This window comes from Scyliorhinus torazame, chromosome 13 (genome assembly GCF_047496885.1).
Source record: "Scyliorhinus torazame isolate Kashiwa2021f chromosome 13, sScyTor2.1, whole genome shotgun sequence".
Lineage (NCBI taxonomy): Eukaryota > Metazoa > Chordata > Chondrichthyes > Carcharhiniformes > Scyliorhinidae > Scyliorhinus > Scyliorhinus torazame.
Window position 1 is genome coordinate 90,908,317 of NC_092719.1, and position 23,403 is coordinate 90,931,719.

At 48.7% G+C, this 23,403-nt stretch overlaps 1 protein-coding gene across 8 annotated transcripts in view; it reads right to left on the reverse strand.

Annotated features, from left to right (window-relative positions):
- Positions 1–23,403, reverse strand: part of washc4 (WASH complex subunit 4) — a 425,031-nt gene that overhangs the window by 157,163 nt on the left and 244,465 nt on the right. For all 8 annotated transcript variants that reach the window (XM_072471956.1, XM_072471955.1, XM_072471953.1 and 5 more), the window contains 2 exons: positions 15,430–15,556; positions 7,503–7,628 (listed from right to left, as the gene is read on the reverse strand). In XM_072471956.1, coding sequence (XP_072328057.1) covers positions 7,503–7,628; positions 15,430–15,556 — 253 coding nt within the window. The remainder of the gene's footprint in view (positions 1–7,502; positions 7,629–15,429; positions 15,557–23,403) is intronic.

Genomic DNA, 23,403 nt, shown 5'->3' on the forward strand with positions numbered 1-23,403 from the left:
AGAACAGAGGACCCAGAACTGATCCCTGTGGTACGCCACTGGTAACTGGGCTCCAGGCTGAATATTTGCCATCCACCATATTTGCTCTCTGACTTCTTTCAGTTAGCCAGTTTTGTTATCCAACAGGTCAAATTTCCCACTATCCCATGCCTCCTTACTTTCTGCATAAGCCTACCATGGAGAACCTTATCAAATGTCTTACTAAAACCCATGTACACTACATCCACTGCTTTACCTTCATCCACCTCCTCAAAGAATTCAATAAGACTTGTGAGGCAAAACCCTCACAAGTCCATGCTATCTGAAGGCCATGCAGTTGGGTAAAGCCCCGGGGCCGGATGGGTACCCAGTGGAGTTCTATAAAACGTTCTCTGGGATATTGGGACCGTTGTTGATGAGGACATTCAATGAGGCAAGGGGTGCTGCCCCCCCATGATGTCACAGGCCACGATTTCGCTGATCCTGAAGCGGGAAAAGAACCCGGAGCTTTGTGGGTCTTCTAGGCCGATATCCCTATTGAATGTGGACACCAAACTGCTGGCCAAAGTTTTGTCCTCCAGGATTGAGGATGTTGTGCCGGACGTTATTGGGGAGGACCAGACGGGGTTTGTTAAGGGAAGGCAGTTGGTGGCCAATATAAGGCCATTGAAACGTGATCATGATGCCCCTGGAAGATAGGGAGGGAGGTAGTGGTCGCAATGGATGCAGAGAAGGCCTTTGATCGCGAAGAATGGGAATATCTGTGGGAGGTGCTGGGATGGTTCAGATTTGGGCGGGGTTTTATTGACTGGGTCAGGTTGCTGTATCAGGCTCCTGTAGCGAACGTATGGATGAATAGGACAACATCGGACTATTTTAGGTTGCATCGGGGGACGAGACAGGGATGCCCCCTCTCCCCACTGTTGTTTGCCATAGCCATAGAGCCACTGGCAATTCCACTGAGAGCTTCAAGGGGCTGGTCTGGGGGCGGGGTGGAGAACAGAGTTTCGCTTTACGCAGACAACCTGCTCCTGTATGTATCGGACCCAATAGAGGGGATGGAAGAAATCATGAGTGTTCTGGGGGAATTTGGCCGGTTTTCGGGGTATAAACTAAGTATGGGGAAAAGTAAGATGTTTGCGGTCCAGGCGAGGGGACAGGAGAGGCGATTGGGCGAGCTGCCATTTAGAGTAGTAGGGGGGAGCATTAGGAATCTAGGCATTCAAGTGGCGCGGGAATGGGAACGGCTGCACAAGTAAATCTGGCCCGACTAGTAGACCAAATGAAGGACGATTTTTGGAGGTGGAATGCGCTCCCGTTGTCGTTAGCTGGGAGGGTGTAGATGGTGAAGATGACGGTCCTCCTGAGATTCCTGTTTGTATTTCAGTGACTCCCCATCTTTATTCCGCGGTCCTTTTTTAAACGGGTCAATAAAGTGATCACTGGCTTCGTCTGGGCGGGCAAGACCCCGCGAGTAAGGAAGGTGATGCTTGAGCGGAGCTGGGGAGAATGCGGGCTGGCGCTGCCAAACTTCAGTAACTACTACTGGCCGGCGAATATAGCCATGATCAAGAAGTGGGTGGTGGGGGGAGGGTCGGCATGGAAGCATCCCGGAGAGACTGGGGGCAATGCAGGAGGCATGTGGGAGCAGAGGGAGCATCGGTTTGGTCTCCAATCTGTAATAATCACCGGTTTGCCCCGGGAAGTATGGCTTTCAGAGATGCAGAGAGCAGGGATTGAGAGGATGGGGGAAATGTTTATAAAGGGGAGCTTTTTGAGTTTGAGGGCGCTGGAGGAGAAGTTTAGATTGACGAGGGGAAACAAATTCAGGTACCTGCAGGTGCAGGACTTCCTACGTCTCAACCTTCCCGCTCCTACCACCAAAGGGGATTCAGGACAGGGTAGTTTCCAGAGTGAGGGTGGGAGAAGGCAGTGTCTCTGACATTTACAAGGAACTTATGGGGTCAGAGGAGATGCAGACTGAGGAGCTGAAGCGCAAGTGGGAGGAGGAGTTGGGAGGAGAGATAGAGGATGGTCTATGGGCGGACGCGTTGAGTAGAGTCAACACGTTCACAACATGTGCCAGGCTCAGCCTGATACAATTCAAAGTCGTTCACCGGGCTCACGTGACAGTGGCCCGGATGAGCAGATTCTTTGGGGTGGAAGACAGGTGTGCAAAGTGTGCGGAGGATCAGCGAACCATGTCCATATGTTCTGGACATGTCTGAAGCTCAGGGGATCTTGGCAGGGGTTTGCAAATGTCATGTCCACTGTGTTAAAAACAAGGGTGGCACCGAGTCCAGAAGTGGTGATTTTCGGGGTGTCAGAAGACCCGGGAATCCAAGAGGAGAAAGAGGCAGACGTTTTTTGAAGAATAAAGGGATTAAGGGTTATGGTGTTCGGGCCGGAAAGTGGAGCTGAGTCCACAAAAGATCAGCCATGATCTCATTGAATGGCGGAGCAGGCTCGAGGGGCCAGATGGCCTACTCCTGCTCCTAGTTCTTATGTTCTGGCCTTTGCTTCCCTGGTAGCCCGGAGACATAAGAACATAAGAACTAGGAGCAGGAGTAGGCCATCTGGCCCCTCGAGCCTGCTCCACCATTCAATGAGATCATGGCTGATCTTTGTGGACTCAGCTCCACTTTCCGGCCCGAACACCATAACCCTTAATCCCTTTATTCTTCAAAAAACTATCTATCTTTATCTTAAAAACATTCAATGAAGGAGCCTCTACTGCTTCACTGGGCAAGGAATTCCATAGATTCACAACCCTTTGGGTGAAGAAGTTCCTCCTAAACTCAGTCCTAAATCTACTTCCCCTTATTTTTGAGGCTATGCCCCCTAGTTCTGCTTTCACCCGCCAGTGGAAACAACCTGCCCGCATCTATCCTATCTATTCCCTTCATAATCTTATATGTTTCTATAAGATCCCCCCTCATCCTTCTAAATTCCAACGAGTACAGTCCCATGTCTACTCAACCTCTCCTCGTAATCCAACCCCTTCAGCTCTGGGATTAACCTAGTGAATCTACTCTGCACACCCTCCAGTGCCAGTACGTCCTTTCTCAAGGAAGGAGACCAAAACTGAACACAATACTCCAGGGGTGGCCTCACTAACACCTTGTACAATTGCAGCAGAACCTCCCTAGTCTTAAACACCATCCCTCTAGCAATGAAGGACAAAATTCCAGTTGCCTTCTTAATCACCTGTTGCACCTGTAAACCAACTTTTTGCAACTCATGCAGTGGCACACCCAGGTCTCTCTGCACAGCAGCATGTTTTAATATTTTATCATTTAAATAATAATCCCTTTTGCTGTTATTCCTACCAAAATGGATAACCTCACATTTGTCAACATTGTATTCCATCTGCCAGACCCTAGCCCATTCACTTAGCCTATCCAAATCCCTCTGCAGACTTCCAGTATCCTCTGCACTTTTTGCTTTACCACTTATCTTAGTGTCGTCTGCAAACTTGGACACATTGCCCTTGGCCCACAACTCCAAATCATCTATGTCAATTGTGAACAGTTGTGGGCCCAACACTGATCCCTGAGGGACACCACGAGCTACTGATTGCCAACCAGAGAAACACCCATTAATCCCCACTCTTTGCTTTCTATTAATTAACCAATCCTCTATCCATGCTACTACTTTCCCCTTAATGCCGTGCATCTTTATCTTATGCAACAACCTTTTGTGTGGCACCTTGTCAAAGGCTTTCTGGAAATCCAGATATACCACATCCATTGGCTCCCCGTTATCTACCGCACTGTGAATGTCCTCAAAAAATTCCACTAAATAAGTTAGGCACGACCTGCCCTTTATGAACCCATGCTGCGTCTGCCCAATGGGACAATTTCCATCCAGATGCCTCGCTATTTCTTCCTTGATGATAGATTCCAGCATCTTCCCTACTACCGAAGTTAAGCTCACTGGCCTATAATTACCCGCTTTCTGCCTACTTCTTTTTTAAACAGTGGTGTCACGTTTGCTAATTTCCAATCCGCCGGGACCACCCCAGAGTCTAGTGAATTTTGGTAAATTATCACTAGTGCATTTGCAATTTCCCTAGCCATCTCTTTTAGCACTCTGGGATGCATTTCATCAGGGCCAGGAGACTTGTTTACCTTTAGCCCCATTAGCTTGCCCATCACTACCTCCTTGGTGATAACAATCCTCTCAAGGTCCTCACCTGTCATAGCCTCATTTCCATCAGTCACTGGCATGTTATTTGTGTCTTCCACTGTGAAGACCGACCCAAAAAACCTGTTCAGTTCCTCAGCCATTTCCTCATCTCCCATTATTAAATCTCCCTTCTCATCCTCTAAAGGACCAATATTTACCTTCGCCACTCTTTTTTGTATTATGTATTTGTAGAAACTTTTACTATCTGTTTTCATATTCTGAGCAAGTTTACTCTCATAATCTATCTTACTCTGCTTTGTAGCTTTTTTAGTAGCTTTCTGTTGCCCCCTAAAGATTTCCCAGTCCTCTAGTCTCCCACTGATCTTTGCTACTTTGTATGTTTTTTCCTTCAATTTGATACTCTCCCTTATTTCCTTAGATATCCACGGTCGATTTTCCCTCTTTTTACCGTCCTTCCTTTTTGTTGGTATAAACCTTTGCTGAGCACTGTGAAAAATCACTTGGAAGGTTCTCCACTGTTCCTCAACTGTTTCACTCTTACGTCTTTGCTCCCAGTCTACCTTAGCTAGTTCTTCTCTCATCCCATTGTAATCTCCTTTGTTTAAGCACAAAACACTGGTGCTTGATTTTACCTTCTCACCCTCCATCTGTATTTTAAATTCCACCATATTGTGATCACTCCTTCCGAGAGGATCCCTAACTATGAGATCCTGAATCAATCCTGTCTCATTACACAGGACCAGATCTAGGACCGCTTGTTCCCTCGTAGGTTCCATTACATACTGTTCTAGGAAACTATCGCGGATACATTCTATAAACTACTCCTCAAGGCTGCCTTGACCGACCTGGTTAAACCAATCAACATGTAGATTAAAATCCCTCATGATAACTGCTGTACCATTTCTACATGCATCTGTTATTTCTTTGTTTATTGCCTGCCCCACCATAATGTTACTATTTGGTGGCCTATAGATTACTCTTATCAGTGACTTTTTCGCCTTACTATTCCTGATTTCCACCCAAATGGATTCAACCTTATCCTCCAAAGCACCGATGTCATCCCTTACTGTTGCCCGGATGTCATCCTTAAATAACAGAGCTACACCACCTCCCTTACCATCCACTCTGTCCTTCCGAAAAGTTTGATACCCTTGGATATTTAACTCCCAGTCGTGACCATCCTTTAACCATGTTTCAGTAATGGCCACTAAATCATAGTCATTCACGATGATTTGCGCCATCAACTCATTTACCTTATTCCGAATACTACGAGCATTCAGGTAAAGTACACTTATGTTGGCTTTTTTACCTCTGTTCTGAATCTTAACACCTCGATCAGTAACCTCTCCTAAGTTATATTTCCTCTTAACCTTTCTCCTAATTTTCCTTGTCGTTGAACCCATATCTGCATGTAACAACCTGCCGCGTCGCTTACCATTAATGTTTTCACTTCCCTTTTTATTTCTTTTAGTATTCCTGGTCCTATTCACTGAGCTACCCTCAGTCACTGTACCTTGTACTGTCGCCCTTTTTGATTTTTGACGATGGCTTCTCTGCCTTACACTTTCCTCCTTACTGCCTTTTATTTCTGTCCCTGTTTTACAACCTTCCAACTTCCTGCATCGGTTCCCATCCCCCTGCCACATTAGTTTAAACTCTCCCCAACAGCTCTAGCAAACACCCCCTTGGACATCGGTTCCAGTCCTGCCCAGGTGCAGACCGTCCGGTTTGTACTGGTCCCACCTCCCCCAGAACCGGTTCCAATGTCCCAGGAATTTGAAACCCTCCCTCTTGCACCATCTCTCGAGCCACACATTCATCCTCTCTATCCTGACATTCCTACTCTGACTAGCTCGTGGCACTGGTAGCAATCCTGATATTACTACCTTTGAGGTCCTACTTTTTAGTTTAACTCCTAGCTCCCTAATTTCTGCTTGTAGGACCTCGTCCCGTTTTTTACCTATATCGTTGGGTACTATGTGCATCACGACAGCTGGCTGTTCACCCTCCCCCACCAGAATGTCCTGCAGCCGCTCCGCGACATCCTTGACCCTTGCACCAGGGAGGGAACATACCATCCTGAAGTCTCGATTGCGTCCGCAGAACCGCCTGTCTATTCCCCTTACAATTGAGTCCCCTATCACTATAGCCCTGCCATTCTTCTTCCTGCCCAGCTGCGCAGCAGAGCCAGCCACGCTGCCATGAACCTGGCTGCTGCTGCCTTCCCCTGGTGAGCCATCTCCCTCAACAGTATCCAAAGCGGTATATCTGTTTTGCAGGGAGATGACCGCAGAGGACACCTGCACTGCCTTCCTACTCTTGCTCTGTCTTTTGGTCACCCATTTTCTATCTCCGTCAGTACCTTTCACCTGCGGTGTGGCCAATTCGCTAAACGTGCTATCCACGACATCCTCAGCATGCTCCAAAGTGAGTCCATCCGCAGCTCCAGAGCCGTCAAGCGGTCTAACAGGAGCTGCAACTGGACACACTTCTTGCAGGTGGAGGAGCCAGGGACAGTGGACGTGTCCCTGAGCTCCCACGTCGCACACGAGGAGCATGACACGGGTCTGAGATCTCCTGCCATGTCTTAAACCTTCGGTTAACTTCAACAACTACAATTTCAAAAAAAAACAAAGAAAAAATAAATAAATATACCAATGAAAAGAAACAGAAAAACAGAAACACTACTTACCAGTCACTTACCAGGGATAAAAAGCACTTCCTCCCAACCCAGCTTTGAATTTGAGACAGATATTATTAGCATGGAGGAACACTAAGCCCCCAAAGTCGGAGAACTGGCTATCGGACATGGCTAGCTTTCTCTGTTTGGAGAAAATCAAGTTCGCCATGAGAGGGTCAATGTTAGGGTTCGCCCGGAGGTGGCAACCGTTTGTGGACTTCTTTTCGGAAAATTAATCATCTGCAGAAGCGGGGGGGGGGGTTAATTTAGCTTAGAGTAGGGGGTTAATAAAGGTGGGACCTGTAAGGGTGGAAGACGGCTTTTGCACTGTTTATAGATTCATGTACATTGTTTATTTTGTTGTTGTTGTAAAACCAAAAATAGCTCAACAAAATGTTTATTAAAAAAAAGATGTGAAGTACATAGATACATTATATTTGCAAAATTTAAAACAGAAATTGGAAATTACTGAGCTACCTGCCTTCGTATCAAAATAATCTGATGGAGAATACATGAAAGTGCAATAGAAATGTTCACCTCTGGAAAATAAATTCTGCCGTTGTTCATACAGAAAATGAAAAATCAACCTTCACTAACATGGCAGAAAAAATGAAATTAAATCTAAACTCAATTCTCAGGGTACTAATGGATAAGTGAACCGGTTATTAAGTGACCCATATTTTACACAGCTTACCTTTAAAAGTTCCACAAGTCTACATAAAGCTTTCACGGATGTTTTGGTCATGGGTTTCTGCATGGACATATACAGATTCATTGTGGTTCGAACAATGTTACCGAGGCTGTTTGCATAAAGAATACCCTAAAGATGTAAAAAAACTTTAATTAGAGCTGGCCTTCCACAGAAACATACCACAGTGCATTTGTTTATATTTGATTACAAACAATGTCAATTCAAACCCAAAACATAATGGATCCAAAGTCTGCTAGAGTGGAGTACCTCATGGTGTACCCAGTTAGTTAGATATTTTCCTGCAATCTTCAGGTGCGGGGCTGGTTTAGCACGCTGGGCTAAATCGCTGACTTTTAAAGCAGACCAAGGCAGGCCAGCAGCATGGTTCAATTCCCGTACCAGCCTCCCCGAACAGGCGCCGGAATGTGGCGACTAGGGGCTTTTCACTATTTGAAGCCTACTTGTGACAATAAACGATTTTCATTTCATTTCAAATGTTTTGCTCTGCAAGTGGTTGGAAGTACAAACTAATAACAGCAAGGAGACATCTGAAATCATGACACATAACAGGAACAATGGGACATCTCTTTAACCGCTGAGATTTAAGGACTGAAGAATAAACAGAGAAAAGTCCGAGAGTAGGTCCAGAAATAGAAGGGAAAAGAAAGATTAATGAAAAGTGGATATACACATATACAAAATTTAAAATGTAAAATTTGACATTAAAATCTGACAATTCACCCCTTGAAGATATGTGATTCCCACTTTTAATATTCATTTCCTGAGCCAGCTAAGTTGATTGGCAATTGTTAACAATTACCACGACTTCCGGGTGCGGCGACGACCAGCTAAGTCGCACGATTCGGCAGCTCCCGGTGGAATGGACTTTTGGGCTCTTAATAGGAGCCCCATCGGCAATTTTAACGGCAAATAACACTGTGCGGTAATCCAGAAGGGAATCCCCCATGGACACGGATGGAAAAAAGAGAGGAAAGTAGCCAGATTGCGGTGGATACTCAAGAGCAGCGGCCAGGAAGGCAGGCACAAAGCAAGATGGCGTCGGAAGGAGGCAGTTTAATATGGGGCCCTGACCAACAAGAGTTCCTGCGGCGTTGCGTAGATGAACTCTAAAAGGAGATGAAGAAGGAGCTGTTGGCCCCGATATTACAAGCGATTGAGGGGCTAAAGGAGGAGCAAAAGACCCAGGAACAGGAGCTTCGGGTCGTGAAGGCAAAGGCTGCTGAGAATGAGGACGACATACAGGGCCTGGTGGTGAAAACGGAGATCCACGAGGCACAACACAAAAGATGTGTGGAAAGGCTGGAGGTGCTGGAGAACAATGCGAGGAGGAAGAACTTAAGGATTCTTGGTATTCCCGAAGGTGCAGAAGGGGCGGACGTCGGGGCATATGTGAGCACGATGCTGCATTCGTTAATGGGATCCGGAGGCCCCGACGGGTCCGCTGGAGGTGGAGGGAGCCTATCGGGTTATGGCGCGAAGACCGAGGGCTGGAGAAATTCCTCGAGCAATAGTTGTGAGATTTCTCCGATACAAGGACAGAGAGATGGTCCTCAGATGGGCCAAGAAAACTCGGAACAGTAGGTGGGAGAATGCGGTGATCCGCGTGTATCAAGATTGGAGTGCGGAGGTGGCGAGAAGGAGGGCAAGCTTTAATCGGGCCAAGACGGTGTTGCATAAAAGGAAGGTCAAATTCGGAATGTTGCAACCGGCAAGACTGTGGGTCACACATCTAGGGAAACACCACTATTTCGAAACGGCAGATGAGGCGTGGACATTTATTGTCGAGGAGAAGCTGGAGTGAGCGGGCCAGAAAAAGAACGTTTGGGACAAAAGTGGGGGGGTGAATTTGTGGGATGAAGGGGGGAAAAGGGGGAAGAGAGGACTTCCCAGGTTGTTAAACCTGCGACCCTGCAACTTCTCTCTCTTCCCCATGTCGTGGGGGAGGGGGTGAGGGAGGATGAGGAGTTGTGGGCGCTGGCCATTGGGGGCAGGGCCAAAAGGGGAAGCGCGGGCTTTGTTCCCGCGCTATGGTAATCATGGCGGGAACAGGGAAGCAGGAAGGAGGGGGCCTCGCACAGTGTGAGCCAAGGTCACAGGGGGAAGCCGAGGTCGGCCAGAGTTTGCTGACGTCTGGGAGCAACATGGGGGGTGCAATTACGCTAGTGAGGGATCTAGTTAACTGGGTTGCTGCTGCTGGGGAGAAGGGGGAGCTGGTATGGGAGGGGGGGGGGGGTCGGGGCAGGGGGGCGCCGCCTGGGGGGGGATACAGCTACGTGGGAACCGGGTGAGGAGCTGGATTGAAAATGGCTAGTCGTCAAGGGGGGGGGGGGGGGGTAAAGAGCCCCCCAACCCGGTTGACCACGTGGAATGTGAGAGGGCTGAACGGGCCGATTAAGAGGGCACGGGTACTCGCACACCTAAAGAAACTTAAGGCAGATGTGGTTATGCTTCAGGAGACGCATCTGAAGCCGACAGACCAGGTTAGACTTCGCAAAGGATGGGTGGGGCAGGTGTTTCATTCGGGGCTAGATGCAAAAAACAAGGGGGTGGCCATACTAGTGGGGAAGTGGGTAATGTTTGAGGCAAAGATTAGAGTGGCGGATTGTGGGGGCAGATACGTGATGGTGAGTGGCAAACTGCAAGAGGAGGCGGTGGTATTAGTGAAAGTGTATGCCCCGAACTGGGATGATGCCAATTTTATGAGGCGTATGTTATGACGAATCCCGGACCTAGAAGGGAAGTTGGTAATGGGTGGAGACTTTAATACGGTGCTGGACCCAGGGCTGGACAGATCGAGGTCCAGGACCGGAAGGAGGCCGGCTGCAGCTAGGGTGCTGAAGGATTTTATGGTGCAGATGGGAGGAGTAGATCCCTGGAGATTTAGTAGACCTAGGAGTAAGGAGTTTTTGTTTTTCTCCTATGTACATAAAGTATTTTCACGAATAGATTTTTTTGTTTTGGGAAGGGCACTGATCCCAAAGGTGACGGGGACGGAGTACACGGCTGTAGCCATCTCGGATCATGCTCCACACTGGGTGGACCTGGAGATAGGGGAAGAAAAACAACAGCTTCCACCCTGGAGAATGGACATGGGATTATTGGCAGATGAGGGGGTGTGTTTAAGGGTGAGGGGGTGTATTGAAAGGTACTTGGAACTTAATGATAATGGAGAAGTACAGGTGGGAGTGGTCTGGGAGGCACTGAAGGCAGTGGTTAGAGGGGAGCTGATATCTATTAGGGCACATAAAGGAAAGCAGGAGGGTAGGGAAAGGGAGCGGTTGTTGAAAGAACTTCTGAGGGTGGACAGACAATACGCGGAGGCACCGGAGGAGGGACTATACAGGGAAAGGCAAAGGCTACATGTAGAATTTGACTTGTTGACTACGGGTAAAGCAGAGGCACAATGGAGGAAGGCACAGGGTGTACAGTACGAATATGGGGAGAAGGCGAGTAGGTTGTTGGCCCACCAACTGAGGAAAAGGGGAGCAGCGAGGGAGATAGGGGGGGGTGAGAGATGAGGAGGGAGAGATGGAGCGGGGAGCGGAGAGAGTGAATGGAGTGTTCAAGGCATTTTATGAAAGATTATATGAAGCTCAGCCCCCGGACGGGAAGGAGAGAATGATGTGCTTTCTGGATCAGCTGGAATTTCCTAAGGTGGAGGAACAGGAGAGAGTGGGGCTGGGAGCACAGATTGAGACGGAGGAAGTAGTGAAAGGGATTGGAAGCAGGCAGGCGGGGAAGGCCCCGGGACCAGACGGATTCCCAGTTGAATTCTATAAGAAATATTTGGACTTGCTGGCCCTGCTACTGATGAGAACCTTTAATGAGGCGAGGGAAAGGGGGCAGCTGCCCCCGACTATGTCAGAGGCAACGATATCGCTCCTCCTAAAGAAGGAAAAAGACCCGCTGCAATGCGGGTCATACAGGCCCATTTCCCTCCTGAATGTGGATGCTAAGATTCTGGCCAAGGTAATGGCAATGAGGATAGAGGATTGTGTCCCGGGGGTGGTCCATGAGGACCAAACTGGGCTTGTGAAGGGGAGACAGCTAAATACAAATATACGGAGGCTGCTAGGGGTAATGATGATGCCCCCACCAGAGGGGGAAGCGGAGATAGTGGTGGCGATGGATGCCGAGAAAGCATTTGATAGAGTGGAGTGGGATTATTTGTGGGAGGTGTTGAGGAGATTTGGCTTTGGAGATGAGTATATTAGATGGGTACAGCTGCTGTATAGGGCCCCGATGGCGAGCGTGGTCACGAATGGACGGGGGTCTGACTATTTTTGGCTCCATAGAGGGACGAGGCAGGGATGTCCTCTGTCCCCGTTATTGTTTGCATTGGCGATTGATCCCCTGGCCATGGCACTGAGGGGTTCCAGGAAGTGGAGGGGAGTACTTAGGGGGGGAGAAGAACACCGGGTATCTCTGTATGCGGATGATTTGTTGCTGTATGTGGCGGACCCGGCGGAGGGGATGCCAGAGATAATGCGGATACTTGGGGAGTTTGGGGATTTTTCAGGGTATAAACTGAACATGGGGAAAAGTGAGTTATTTGTGGTGCATCCGGGGGAGCAGAGCAGAGAGATAGAGGATTTACCGTTGAGGAAGGTAACAAGGGACTTCCGGTACCTGGGGATCCAGATAGCCAAGAATTGGGGTACATTACATAGGCTTAATTTAACACGGTTGGTGGAACAGATGGAGGAGGATTTCAAGAGATGGGACATGGTGTCCCTGTCATTGGCAGGTAGGGTGCAGGCGGTTAAAATGGTGGTCCTCCCGAGATTCCTTTTTGTGTTCCAGTGCCTCCCGGTGGTGATCACGAAGGCTTTTTTCAAAAGAATTGAGAAGAGCATTATGAGTTTTGTGTGGGCTGGGAAGACCCCGAGAGTGAGGCGGGGATTCTTGCAGCGTAGTAGGGACAGGGGGGGGCTGGCATTACCATGCCTAAGTGAGTACTACTGGGCCGCCAATGTTTCAATGGTGTGTAAATGGATGGGAGAAGGGGAGGGAGCGGCGTGGAAGAGATTGGAGAGGGCGTCCTGCAGGGGGACTAGCCTGCAAGCAATGGTGACGGCGCCGTTGCCGTTCTCACCAAAGAAATACACCACAAGCCCGGTGGTGGTGGCTACATTGAAAATTTGGGGGCAGTGGAGACGGCATAGGGGAGGGACGGGAGCTTCGGTGCGGTCCCCGATAAGAAACAATCATAGGTTCGTTCCGGGGAGAATGGATGGGGGATTTGGAGCATGGCAAAGAGTTGGGGTAGTACAATTAAGAGATCTATTTGTAGATGGGACGTTTGCGAGTCTGGGAGCGCTGACGGAGAAATATGGGTTGCTCCAAGGGAATGCATTTCGGTATATGCAATTGAGGGCTTTTGCGAGGCAACAGGTGAGGGAATTCCCGCAGCTCCCGACGCAGGAAGGGCAGGATAGAGTGATCTCAGAGACATGGGTGGGGGACGGGAAGGTGGCGGACATATACAGGGAGATGAGGGACGATGAGCTGAAAGGGAAATGGGAAGAAGAACTGGGGGAGGAGATTGAGGAGGGGCTGTGGGCTGATGCCCTACGTAGGGTAAACCCATCGTCCTCGTGTGCCAGGCTAAGCCTGATACAATTTAAGGTGCTACACAGGGCGCATATGACTGGAGCATGGCTTAGTAAATTTTTGGGGGTAGAGGATAGGTGTGCGAGATGCTCAAGAGGCCCAGCGAATCAGTGGGGGTCCGGGTCGAACCAAGCTGGGGGTTGGCTATATTTGGAGTTGCAGAAGAGCCGGGAGTGCAGGAGGCGAGAGAGGCTGACGTGTTGGCCTTTGCGTCCCTTGTAGCCCGGCGCAGGATATTGTTAATGTGGAAAGAAGCCAAACCCCCAGGTGTGGAGACCTGGATAAACGATATGGCAGGGTTCATAAAGTTAGAACGGATTAAGTTCGTGTTAAGGGGTTCGGCTCAGGGGTTCACCAGGCGGTGGCAACCGTTCGTCGACTACCTCACAGAAAGATAGAGGGAATGGAAAAGAAGTAGCTATCAGCAGCAACCCAGGGGGGAGGAGGGGGGAGGAATCGGACGGACTCTCAGGGATGTTATTGTATATGTATAGGTATTTGGTATATGTAATTGTATATTGGATTGTTGGATTGTATTTTTGGAGAGTATCTATTTTGGATAAGGCAGTTGCCATTTAGTTTTGTTTATATATTACTTATTTATTTGTTTAAACCTGGCCACGGTTATTTATATTGCTTTATTGTTGTGTAAAAGAAACACTACGTATTGTTATGTTTGGCCAAAAAACTTGAATAAAATATATATTTAAAAAAAAAATAATTACCACATTGTTAAAAGGATATTTGATCTATTAATTCTTAACTTCCGATGTCAAGTTTAAAGGACAAAGATGTTCAATGCAGCAAATCCATGAATGGATTCATAGGATGCACAACACAAAAACAGGTCATTCGCCCCAATTGCTACATCATGTGGTGTTTATGCTCCATTTGAACCCTCCTCCATGTTTTCTCACTACCAGTGTATCCTGCTATTCCCTTCTCCCTCATAAAACTGGAATGCTTGAAGCTGAGCAGCTGGGGTGGTTGAAGGCAAGTAGCCATTACTGCAATACTGACAAGTGCCAAGCATGGCCATCTTCAACAAGAGAGAATCTAATCATTGCCCCTTGATACTCAATGGCATTATCATCGTTGAATTCCCCACCATCACCATCCTGGGGCTACCATTGACCAGAAACTGAACTACACCAGCCATACAAATACTGTGGCTACAGGAGTAGATCAAAGTCAGGAAATTGAGATAAGTTACTCATCTCAAGACTCCCAAAAATCTGTCCACTATCTACAAGGTACAAAGTCAAGGGCATGATGGAATACTAACAACTTGCTTGGGTGAGTGTGATTCTAACCACATTCAAGAAGCTCAATACCATTCAGGACAAAGCAGTCTGCTTGATCCACCAAACTAAACATTCATTCCTTCCACCACTGACGGAAAATGGCAACAGCATGTATTATATACAAGATTCCCTGCAGCAATTCACCAAGGCTCTTTCAACCAAAAGAGAAAATGCTGGAAAATCTCAGCAGGTCTGGCAGCACCTGTAAGGAGGGAAAAGAGCTAATATTTTGAATCCAGGTGACCCTTTGTCAAAGCTTTTCCCTCCTTACAGATGCTGCCAGACCTGCTGAGATTTTCCAGCATTTTCTCTTTTGGTTTCAGATTCCAGCATCCGCAGCAATTTGCTTTTATCCAAGGCTTCTTCAATTGTGTCTTCCAAACCCATAGCCTCTACTACCCAGAAGGACAAGGGCAGCAGATGCATGGGAACACCACTGCCTGAAAGTTCCCCCTGAAGCCACATTTCATCCTGACTTGGAATTATATCACCGTCTCTTCATTTCCGCTAGGTCAAAATCCTGGAATTGAATTCCTAACAGTAGAGTGTACCTACACCACATTGATTACACCAATTGAAGATGGGAGCTCACAACCATATTCTCAAGGGTAATTAGGAATGGGGGGAAAAATCTGGCCCAGCCAGAGACACCCACACCACATGAAATAAATAAATGGTGGAATGGCATCAATCACCCAGCAACTTGTAACTTCTGGCAATGGCATTTCTTCCTAGTCATGAGTTGCTGGACATTTTGCACATTAAAAATGGTGCTCGTCACTAAGACACCATTATTATTTTAAAGCTTTCTGGGCCATTAAATGATTTAAGACACCGCCCATCACCTTTCTATCCTCGTACAAAACCTCGGCCCTGAATACTTATGAGAATGCACAAACATTTTAAAATCTTAGATATTTTCTAAACCATCAAAATTCATCATCTGCCTTTATCGTGAGCAGCAAAGAAATCAGCAGATTTTAAAATATAACCTGTATAAAAATGCTGCATCTGTTGGACAGATCCTCAGTAAACTTGTCCACACTCTGCACCTTGGACAGGATGGATTCCATTTTCATCATCCATGAGCTTACAAACAAGTAATATGACTGCACATCTCTGCAAAATAATAGGTTACTAGAATTAGAAATGTGGGAAGATTAAACCTAAAGAATTAGAATATGCATCCACAGACAACGATTATCTTCTTACAACAAATTCCAAGTAACCATTCTTCATAAAATAAATCATAGAATAGATCATAGAATTGTTGCAGTGCAGAAGGTAGTCATTCAGCCCATCGAGTTTGTGCTGGTCCTCTGTAGGGCCAATTCACCTAGCGTCATTTCCATGCCCGGTATATTTTTCCTTTTCGGATAATAATCTAATTTCCTCATTTACATACTTGTATGTTATTTAGCTGTTATTTTCTTTTCGTGGGAGGCTATTCAGCCTCTGTAGGCACACCACAGAGGAACAGGAAGCAGCTATTCAACCCATGAGGCCTGTTTAATTAAACTGGGCTGTATCGTGACTCCATCCATTTGCAGTGGCTCCATGTCCCAACGATCATTAAGCAAGAAAAATCTAAATGTCAGTTTTGACAGATTCTATTAACCTCCAACTGTAACAGCCTTTTAGGACAACATTTCGTCATGAAGGTGCTCCAGGTAGCAGTGATCACAATTTGACTGATATTCACATTCAACTTGAGGGAGAGAAGAGTGAATCCAAGACCAGTGTTTTAAATTTAAATAAGAGCTCTTCTGAGGGCAAGATGACAGAGCTGGACAAAATGAACTGGGAAATTAGGTTAAATGGTAGGTCAGCAGAGATGCAGTGGCAGACATTTAAGGAGATATTTCAGAATACTCAAAAAAGATGCATTCCAGTGAGAAAGAAAGACTCTAAGGGAAGGACACCATCCGTGTCAAAACACAGTATCAAATTGAAAGAAAAAGCATACAATTCTACAAACATGAGTAGAAGGTCAGAGGATTGGACAAATATAAAGAACAGCAAGGATGACTAAAAGATGAATATGGAAGGAGCAATTAGAGCATGAGTCAAAGCTGGCTGGATATATAAAAACAGAGTTTCTACAGGCATTTATAAAGGAAAAGAATCATAGAGTCAGAGGTGGACAGCACAGAATAGTCCCTTCAGCCCATCATTTCTGCACCAGTCAGAAACAACCACCTAAGTATTCTCATCCCATTTCCAGCACTTGGCCCGTAGCCTTGCATGCCATGACATTGCAAGGGCACATCTAAATACTTCTCAAATGTTACGAGGGTCTCTGCTTCCACCACCCTTTCAAGGCAGTGAGTTCCAGATGCCCACCACCCTCTAGGTGAAAAAGCATTTCCTCACATCCCCTCTAAACCTCCTTCCTACCCCCTTTAAAGAGTAAGTTAGCGTTGGTCCTCTGGCGTGAAGCTGGGGAGTAATTGAACAGATATTTTGCATTTGACTCTACTGTCGAGGATACAAATAACATTCCAGACATATGTGGAGAATGGGATGGAGGAATTTCAAACAATTGCAACCACCAGGGAAAGGTTATTGAAAAGTAATAAATGTGATTCCTATATTCAAGAAAGGAAGGAGACAGAAGGCAGGAAACTACAGGCCAGTTAGTTTAAAAGCTGTCATCAGGAAATTGCTGGAATCTATTATTAACATACAAACAAGTAGCAGTAGGCCATTGGCCCTTCAAGCTGACTCTGCCATTTAATATCATGGCTGATCTGATAGTAACCTCAAATCTGCAGTCCGCCTTCCTCCGACAACCTATCATCTCCCCCGCTAACCAAGAATTTATCCACCTCTGACGTAAAAATATACAAGAGTTCCAAAGACTCTCAACTCTCAGCAAAACAATTTTGCCTCATCTCAGTTTTAAATAAGTGACCTTTTATATTTTCAAACAGTAACTCCCACAAGAAGAAACATCCTCTCCACAGTCATCCCATCAAGACCCCTCAGGAGTGTTTCAATCAAGTGAATCACTTCTAAACTCCAGCAGATACAAATTTAGTCTGTCCAACTTTTCCTCATAAAACAATACGCCAGATATTAGTCCAGTAAATCTTCTCTGAACTGCTTCCAATGCAATTACATCCTTCATGAAATAAGGTAACCAAAACAGGACACAGTAATCCAAATGCAGTCTCACCAGGGCTCTGCATAACTGAAGCATAAGCTCCTACTTTTGTATTCAATTCCCCATACAATGAATTCTATTAGCTTTCCTATTTACCTGCCTTTTGTGATTCATGCATTAAGATACCCAGACCGCTCAGCGTCTGAGCTCTGCAATCTCTCACTATTCTAAGCTTCTCTTTTATTCTTCCTGCCAAAATGGACAATCACACGATTTCCCATCATTTGCCAGATCTTTGCCCACGAGCCAATTTCTATCTTTTTGCAGACTCCTTAAGCCCTCTTCACAACTTGTTTCCCTATCTATCTTTGTCATTAGAAAATTTAGTAGCCATCCCATCTTCTAAGTCATTTATATAAATTGCAAACAGCTGAGGCCCCAGCACTGATCCCTGTGGCACACCCACTCGTTACACCCTGCCAACCTGAAAAAGACTCAATTTATGCCTACTTTCTGCTTCCTGTTAGCCAATCTTTTGTCCATGTCAATATGTTACCCCCTACACCATGAGCTTCTATTTTCCACAATAACCTTGAATGTGGCCCTTTATCAAATGCCTTCTGGAAATCATAGAATCATGGAGTTTACAGTGCAGAAGGAGGCCATTCTGCCCATCGAGTCTACACTTGCCCTCGAAAGAGCACCCTACTTAAGACCACATCTCCACCCTATCTCCGTAACCCAGCAACCCTCCCTAACCCTTGGACACTTTAGCATGGCCAATCCACCTAACCTGCATATCTTTGGACTGTGGGAGGAAACCCACGCAGACACAGGGAGAATGTGCAGACTCTGTATAGACAGTGACGCAAGCTAGGAATCAAACCCGGGTCCCTAAAGCTGTTAAGCATCAGTGCTACCTGATGTGTTGGGTACTCTGCTACACAGCCGAACCAACACGGTTGCGAATGGTACAACTCAGTTTTATTGCTAACATTTATTTACAATGGTAAACTGGTTACTGAGGTTCAATCATAATCATCTGTGGACCTATTCCTAATACTATCTTGTCGTGGCACTCAGCACATGGTGGATGTCTAGAGTGGCTTGCTATGAGCTCTGTATCCTGAGCTGTCTCCTGCTGGAATGCTCAAGAAGTGTCCTGTTCCCTGTTTTGTACTGTGTATGCTCTTGCCTGTGATTGGCTGTGGTGTTGTGTGTGTGTTGATTGGTCCGTTGATCTGTCCATCAGTATGTATGTGCTATGATGTTTACCTGAATATCATGACATCCCCCCTTTTGTACAAGAACATGTGCCTATGTGGTTATAAATAGAGATGTGTACTGAGTGCAGCTGAATGTGTGTGTGTGACTTCCGGTTGCGGCTATGCGGAGCTAAGCCGCACATTCGGCGGCTCCTGCTAATACGGACTTTCGGGCTCTCTTGAGGAGCCCCAACAGCAAGTTTTTCGACAACTTCCAGTGTGGGAAGGTGAGCAAGGCCATAGTATAGGAATTGGACCAGGAGTGGAGCGGTCAAAAAAGTGTTTTTGGAGCAGCAGAAAGTGCGAGGGAGAAAAAACAAGATGGCGGCGGGCGTAGATCAAGCGGCATGGGTGCAGGAGCAGCAGGAGTTTCTCAGGCGCTGCTTTGAGGAGCTGAAGAAAGAGGTGCTGGTGCCAATGCTGACGGTGATCGAGTGGTTAGTGGAGACCCAGAAGGCCCAAGGGGCGGCGATCCAGGAGGTGCGGGAAAAAAACGCGGAGAACGAGGATGAGATCTTGAGCCTGGCGGTGAAGGTGGAGGCGCACGAGGCGTTACACAAGAGGTGGGTGGAAAGATTAGAGGACCTGGAGAACAGGTCGAGGAGGAAGAATCTTCGGATTCTGGGTCTCCCTGAAGGAGTGGAGGGGGCCGATGCTGGAGCATATGTGAGCACGATGCTCAATTCGCTGATGGGAGCGGGGGCCTCTCCGAGTCCTCTGGAGCTAGATGGGGCTCATTGGGTCCTGGCGAGGAGACCCAAGGCCAACGAGCCGCCAAGGGCGGTAGTGGAGAGGTTTCACCGTCTCGTGGATAGAGAGTGTGTTCTGAGATGGGCCAAGAAAGAGCGGAGCAGCAGGTGGGAGAATACGGAGATCCGAATCTATCAGGACTGGAGTGCGGAGGTGGCAAAGAAGAGAGCTGGTTTTAATCGGGCCAAGGTGGTGCTCCATCGGAAGGGGGTGAGGTTCGGAATGCTGCAGCCAGTGCGATTGTGGGTCACATTTCAGGATCGACACCACTACTTCGAAACGCCTGAGGAGGCTTGGACTTTTATACAAACTGAAAAGTTGGACTCAAACTGAGTGTCTGTGGTTGTGGGGGGGATGTCGGTTGTATACAGGGTTTTAAGTATGCGTAGGGAATGTTCCACGGGTTGGGTGTCCGGGGATGGGGGAATTGAGATAAGGCCGCAAAAGGAGGGGGCAGGGCCGGCTTAGGAAAGCACGGGCTTTTTCCTGCGTTAGGGAAGGACGGAGGGGTGGTGGTGGTGGGGGGGGGGGGGGGGGGGGAGAGCGCACACTGACTGCTGGGGAGGAGAGGGAGGGGGGATTCCCACACGGGGGGGTCAATGGGATGGCGGGGGAGGCTGGGGTCAGCAGGAGTCAGCTGACTTACGGGAGTGTTATGGGGGGAGCAAAAGAGCTAGACACGGATCTAGCGGGGGGAGGGGGGGGTATAGGGTTGCTGCTGCATTGGCCGATGGGGAACTGGAAACAGAGGAGGTGGTCGGGACGGGGGTCCGCCGTCTGGGGGACTGGAGGGTGCGGGCACGTGACTGGCCTAGAAAAGGAGATGGCTAGTCGTCAGGGGGGGCGGGGGGGGGGTGAGCAGCCCCCCAATCCGGCTGATAACTTGGAATGTGAGGGGCCTGAATGGGCCGGTTAAGAGGGCCCGAGTGTTCGCGCATTTAAAGGGACTGAAGGCAGACGTGGTCATGCTTCAGGAGACACATTTGAAGGTGGCAGACCAGGTCAGGTTACGAAAGGGATGGGTAGGACAGGTATTCCATTCGGGGCTGGATGCAAAGAACAGAGGGGTGGCAATACTGGTGTGGAAGCGGGTGTCGTTTGAGGCCAAGAATATTGTAGTGGACAATGGAGGTAGATACGTGATGGTGAGCGGTAGACTGCAGGGGGCGTATACGCCCCGAACTGGGATGATGCTGGATTTATGAAGCGCATGATGGAGCGGATTCCGGATCTGGAGGCAGGAAGCTTGATAATGGGGGGGGGGGATTTCAACACGGTGTTGGACCCAGCATTAGATCGCTCCAGATCTAGGACGGGGACGAGGCCGGCTGCGGCCAAGGTGCTTAGGGGGTTTATGGACCAGATGGGGGGAGTAGATCCGTGGAGATTTGCTCGGCCCTTGGCCAGGGAATTTTCTTTTTTTTCTCACGTACACAGAGCCTACTCCCGGATAGATTTTTTTGTTTTGAGTAGGGCGCTGATCCCGAAAGTGGAGGGAACGGAGTACTCGGCCATAACCATCTCAGACCACGCCCCAAACTGGGTGGAGCTGGAGTTAGGAGAGGAGAGGGACCAACGCCCGCTGTGGCGTCTGGATGTGGGATTACTGGTGGATGAGGTGTGCAGGGGTGCATTGAAAGGTATTTGGAGGCCAACGACAGGAGGGAGGAGCAGGTGGGGGTAGTATGGGAGGCGCTGAAGGCGGTGGTCAGGGGAGAGTTAATCTCCATCAGAGCTCACAGGGAGAAGAAAGAGGGCAGGGAAAGGGAGAGGTTAGTGGGGGAGATCCTAAGGGTAGACAGGAGAAATGCAGAGGCCCCCGAGGAGGGACTACTTAGGGAGTGGCGAAGTCTCCAGACGGAATTCGATCTGTTGACCACAGGGAAGGCAGAGGCACAGTGGAGGAAAGCACAGGGGGCGACGTACGAGTATGGGGAGAAGGCGAGCCGGATGCTGGCACATCAGCTCCGTAAGAGGATGGCAGCGAGGGAGATAGGTGGAGTCAAGGATAGCAGGGGAACTACGGTGCGGAGTGCGGTGAAAGTAAATGAGGCATTTAAGGACTTTTATGAGGAGCTGTACAGATCTCAGCCCCCAGCGGGGGAAGAGGGGATGCGACGATTTCTAGATCAACTGAGGTTCCCGAGGGTGGAGGAGCAGGAGGTGGCTGGTTTGGGGGCGCCAATTGGGTTGGAGGAGCTGGTTAAAGGACTGGGGTGCATGCAGGCGGGGAAGGCCCCATGGCCAGATGGGTTCCCGGTTGAGTTTTACAGGAAGTATGTGGACCTGTTAACCCCGTTGCTAGTGAGGACTTTCAATGAGGCAAGGGAGGGGGGGGACCCTACCCCCGACAATGTCCTGGGCGTTGATTTCTCTGATCCTGAAGCGGGACAAGGACCCACTGCAATGTGGGTCGTATAGGCCGATTTCGTTCCTCACTGTGGATGCTAAGTTGCTGGCAAAAGTGCTGGCTACGAGAATTGAGGACTGTGTCCCGGGGGTGATTCATGAGGACCAGACGGGATTTGTAAAGGGCAGGCAGCTAAACACCAATGTGCGGAGGCTCCTAAACGTGATTATGATGCCATCGGTGGAGGGAGAGGCGGTGATAGCTGCAGCTATGGACGCGGAGAAGGCCTTTGACCGGGTGGAGTGGGAGTACCTCTGGGAAGTGTTGCGGAGGTTTGGGTTTGGGGAGGGGTTTATTAGTTGGGTTAAGCTCCTATATAGAGCCCCGGTAGCGAGCGTGGCTACGAATCTGCGGAGGTCGGAGTATTTTCAGCTGTATCGAGGGACGAGGCAGGGGTGCCCCCTGTCCCCCCTGTTGTTTGCATTAGCAATTGAGCCTTTGGCCATGGCATTAAGGGAGTCCAGGAACTGGAGGGGGGTGGTCCAAGGGGGAGAGGAGCATCGAGTGTCGCTGTATGCGGACGATCTGTTGCTGTATGTGGCAGATCCAGTGGAGGGGATGGTGGAGGTCATGCGGATCCTAAGGGAGTTTGGGGACTTCTCGGGCTATAAGCTCAATGTAGGGAAAAGTGAGCTTTTTGTGGTGCATCCAGGGGACCAGGGAAGAGGGATAGACGACCTACCGTTGAGGAGGGCGGAAAGGAGCTTTCGGTACTTGGGGATCCAGGTAGCTAGGAGCTGGGGGGCCCTGCACAAACTTAATTTGACGCGGCTGGTGGAGTAGATGCAGGAGGACTTCAAAAGATGGGATGTGTTGCCACTCTCGCGAGCGGGCAGGGTACAGTCGATTAAAATGATGGTCCTCCCAAGGTTTCTTTTTGTGTTCCAGTGCCTTCCTGATATGATTACCAAGGCCTTTTTTAAGCAGGTAGGTAGGAGCATCATGGGTTTTGTGTGGGCAAACAAGACCCCGAGGGTAAGGAGGGGGTTTCTGGAGCGTAGTAGGGACAGAGGAGGGCTGGCGTTGCCGAATCTGGGTGGCTATTATTGGGCAGCCAACGTAGCGATGATCCGTAAGTGGGTAATAGAGGGAGAGGGGGCGGCATGGAAGAGGTTGGAGATGGCGTCCTGCAAAGGAACGAGCCTGAATGGAGCCATCAGGCTGCCGCTCTCGCCGACAAGGTACACCACGAGTCCGGTGGTGGCGGCAACGCTAAAGATCTGGGGGCAGTGGAGATGACATAGGGGTGAGATGGGAGCCTCGGTGTGGTCCCCAGTCCGGGAGAACCATCGGTTCGTCCCAGGGAGGATGGATGGGGGGGTTTCGGAGCTGGCATCGGGCAGGAATCAGAAGGATGGGGGACCTGTTTATAGATGGGACGTTTGCGAGCCTAGGGGTGCTGGTGGAGAAGTTTGGGTTACCCCCGGGAAATGCG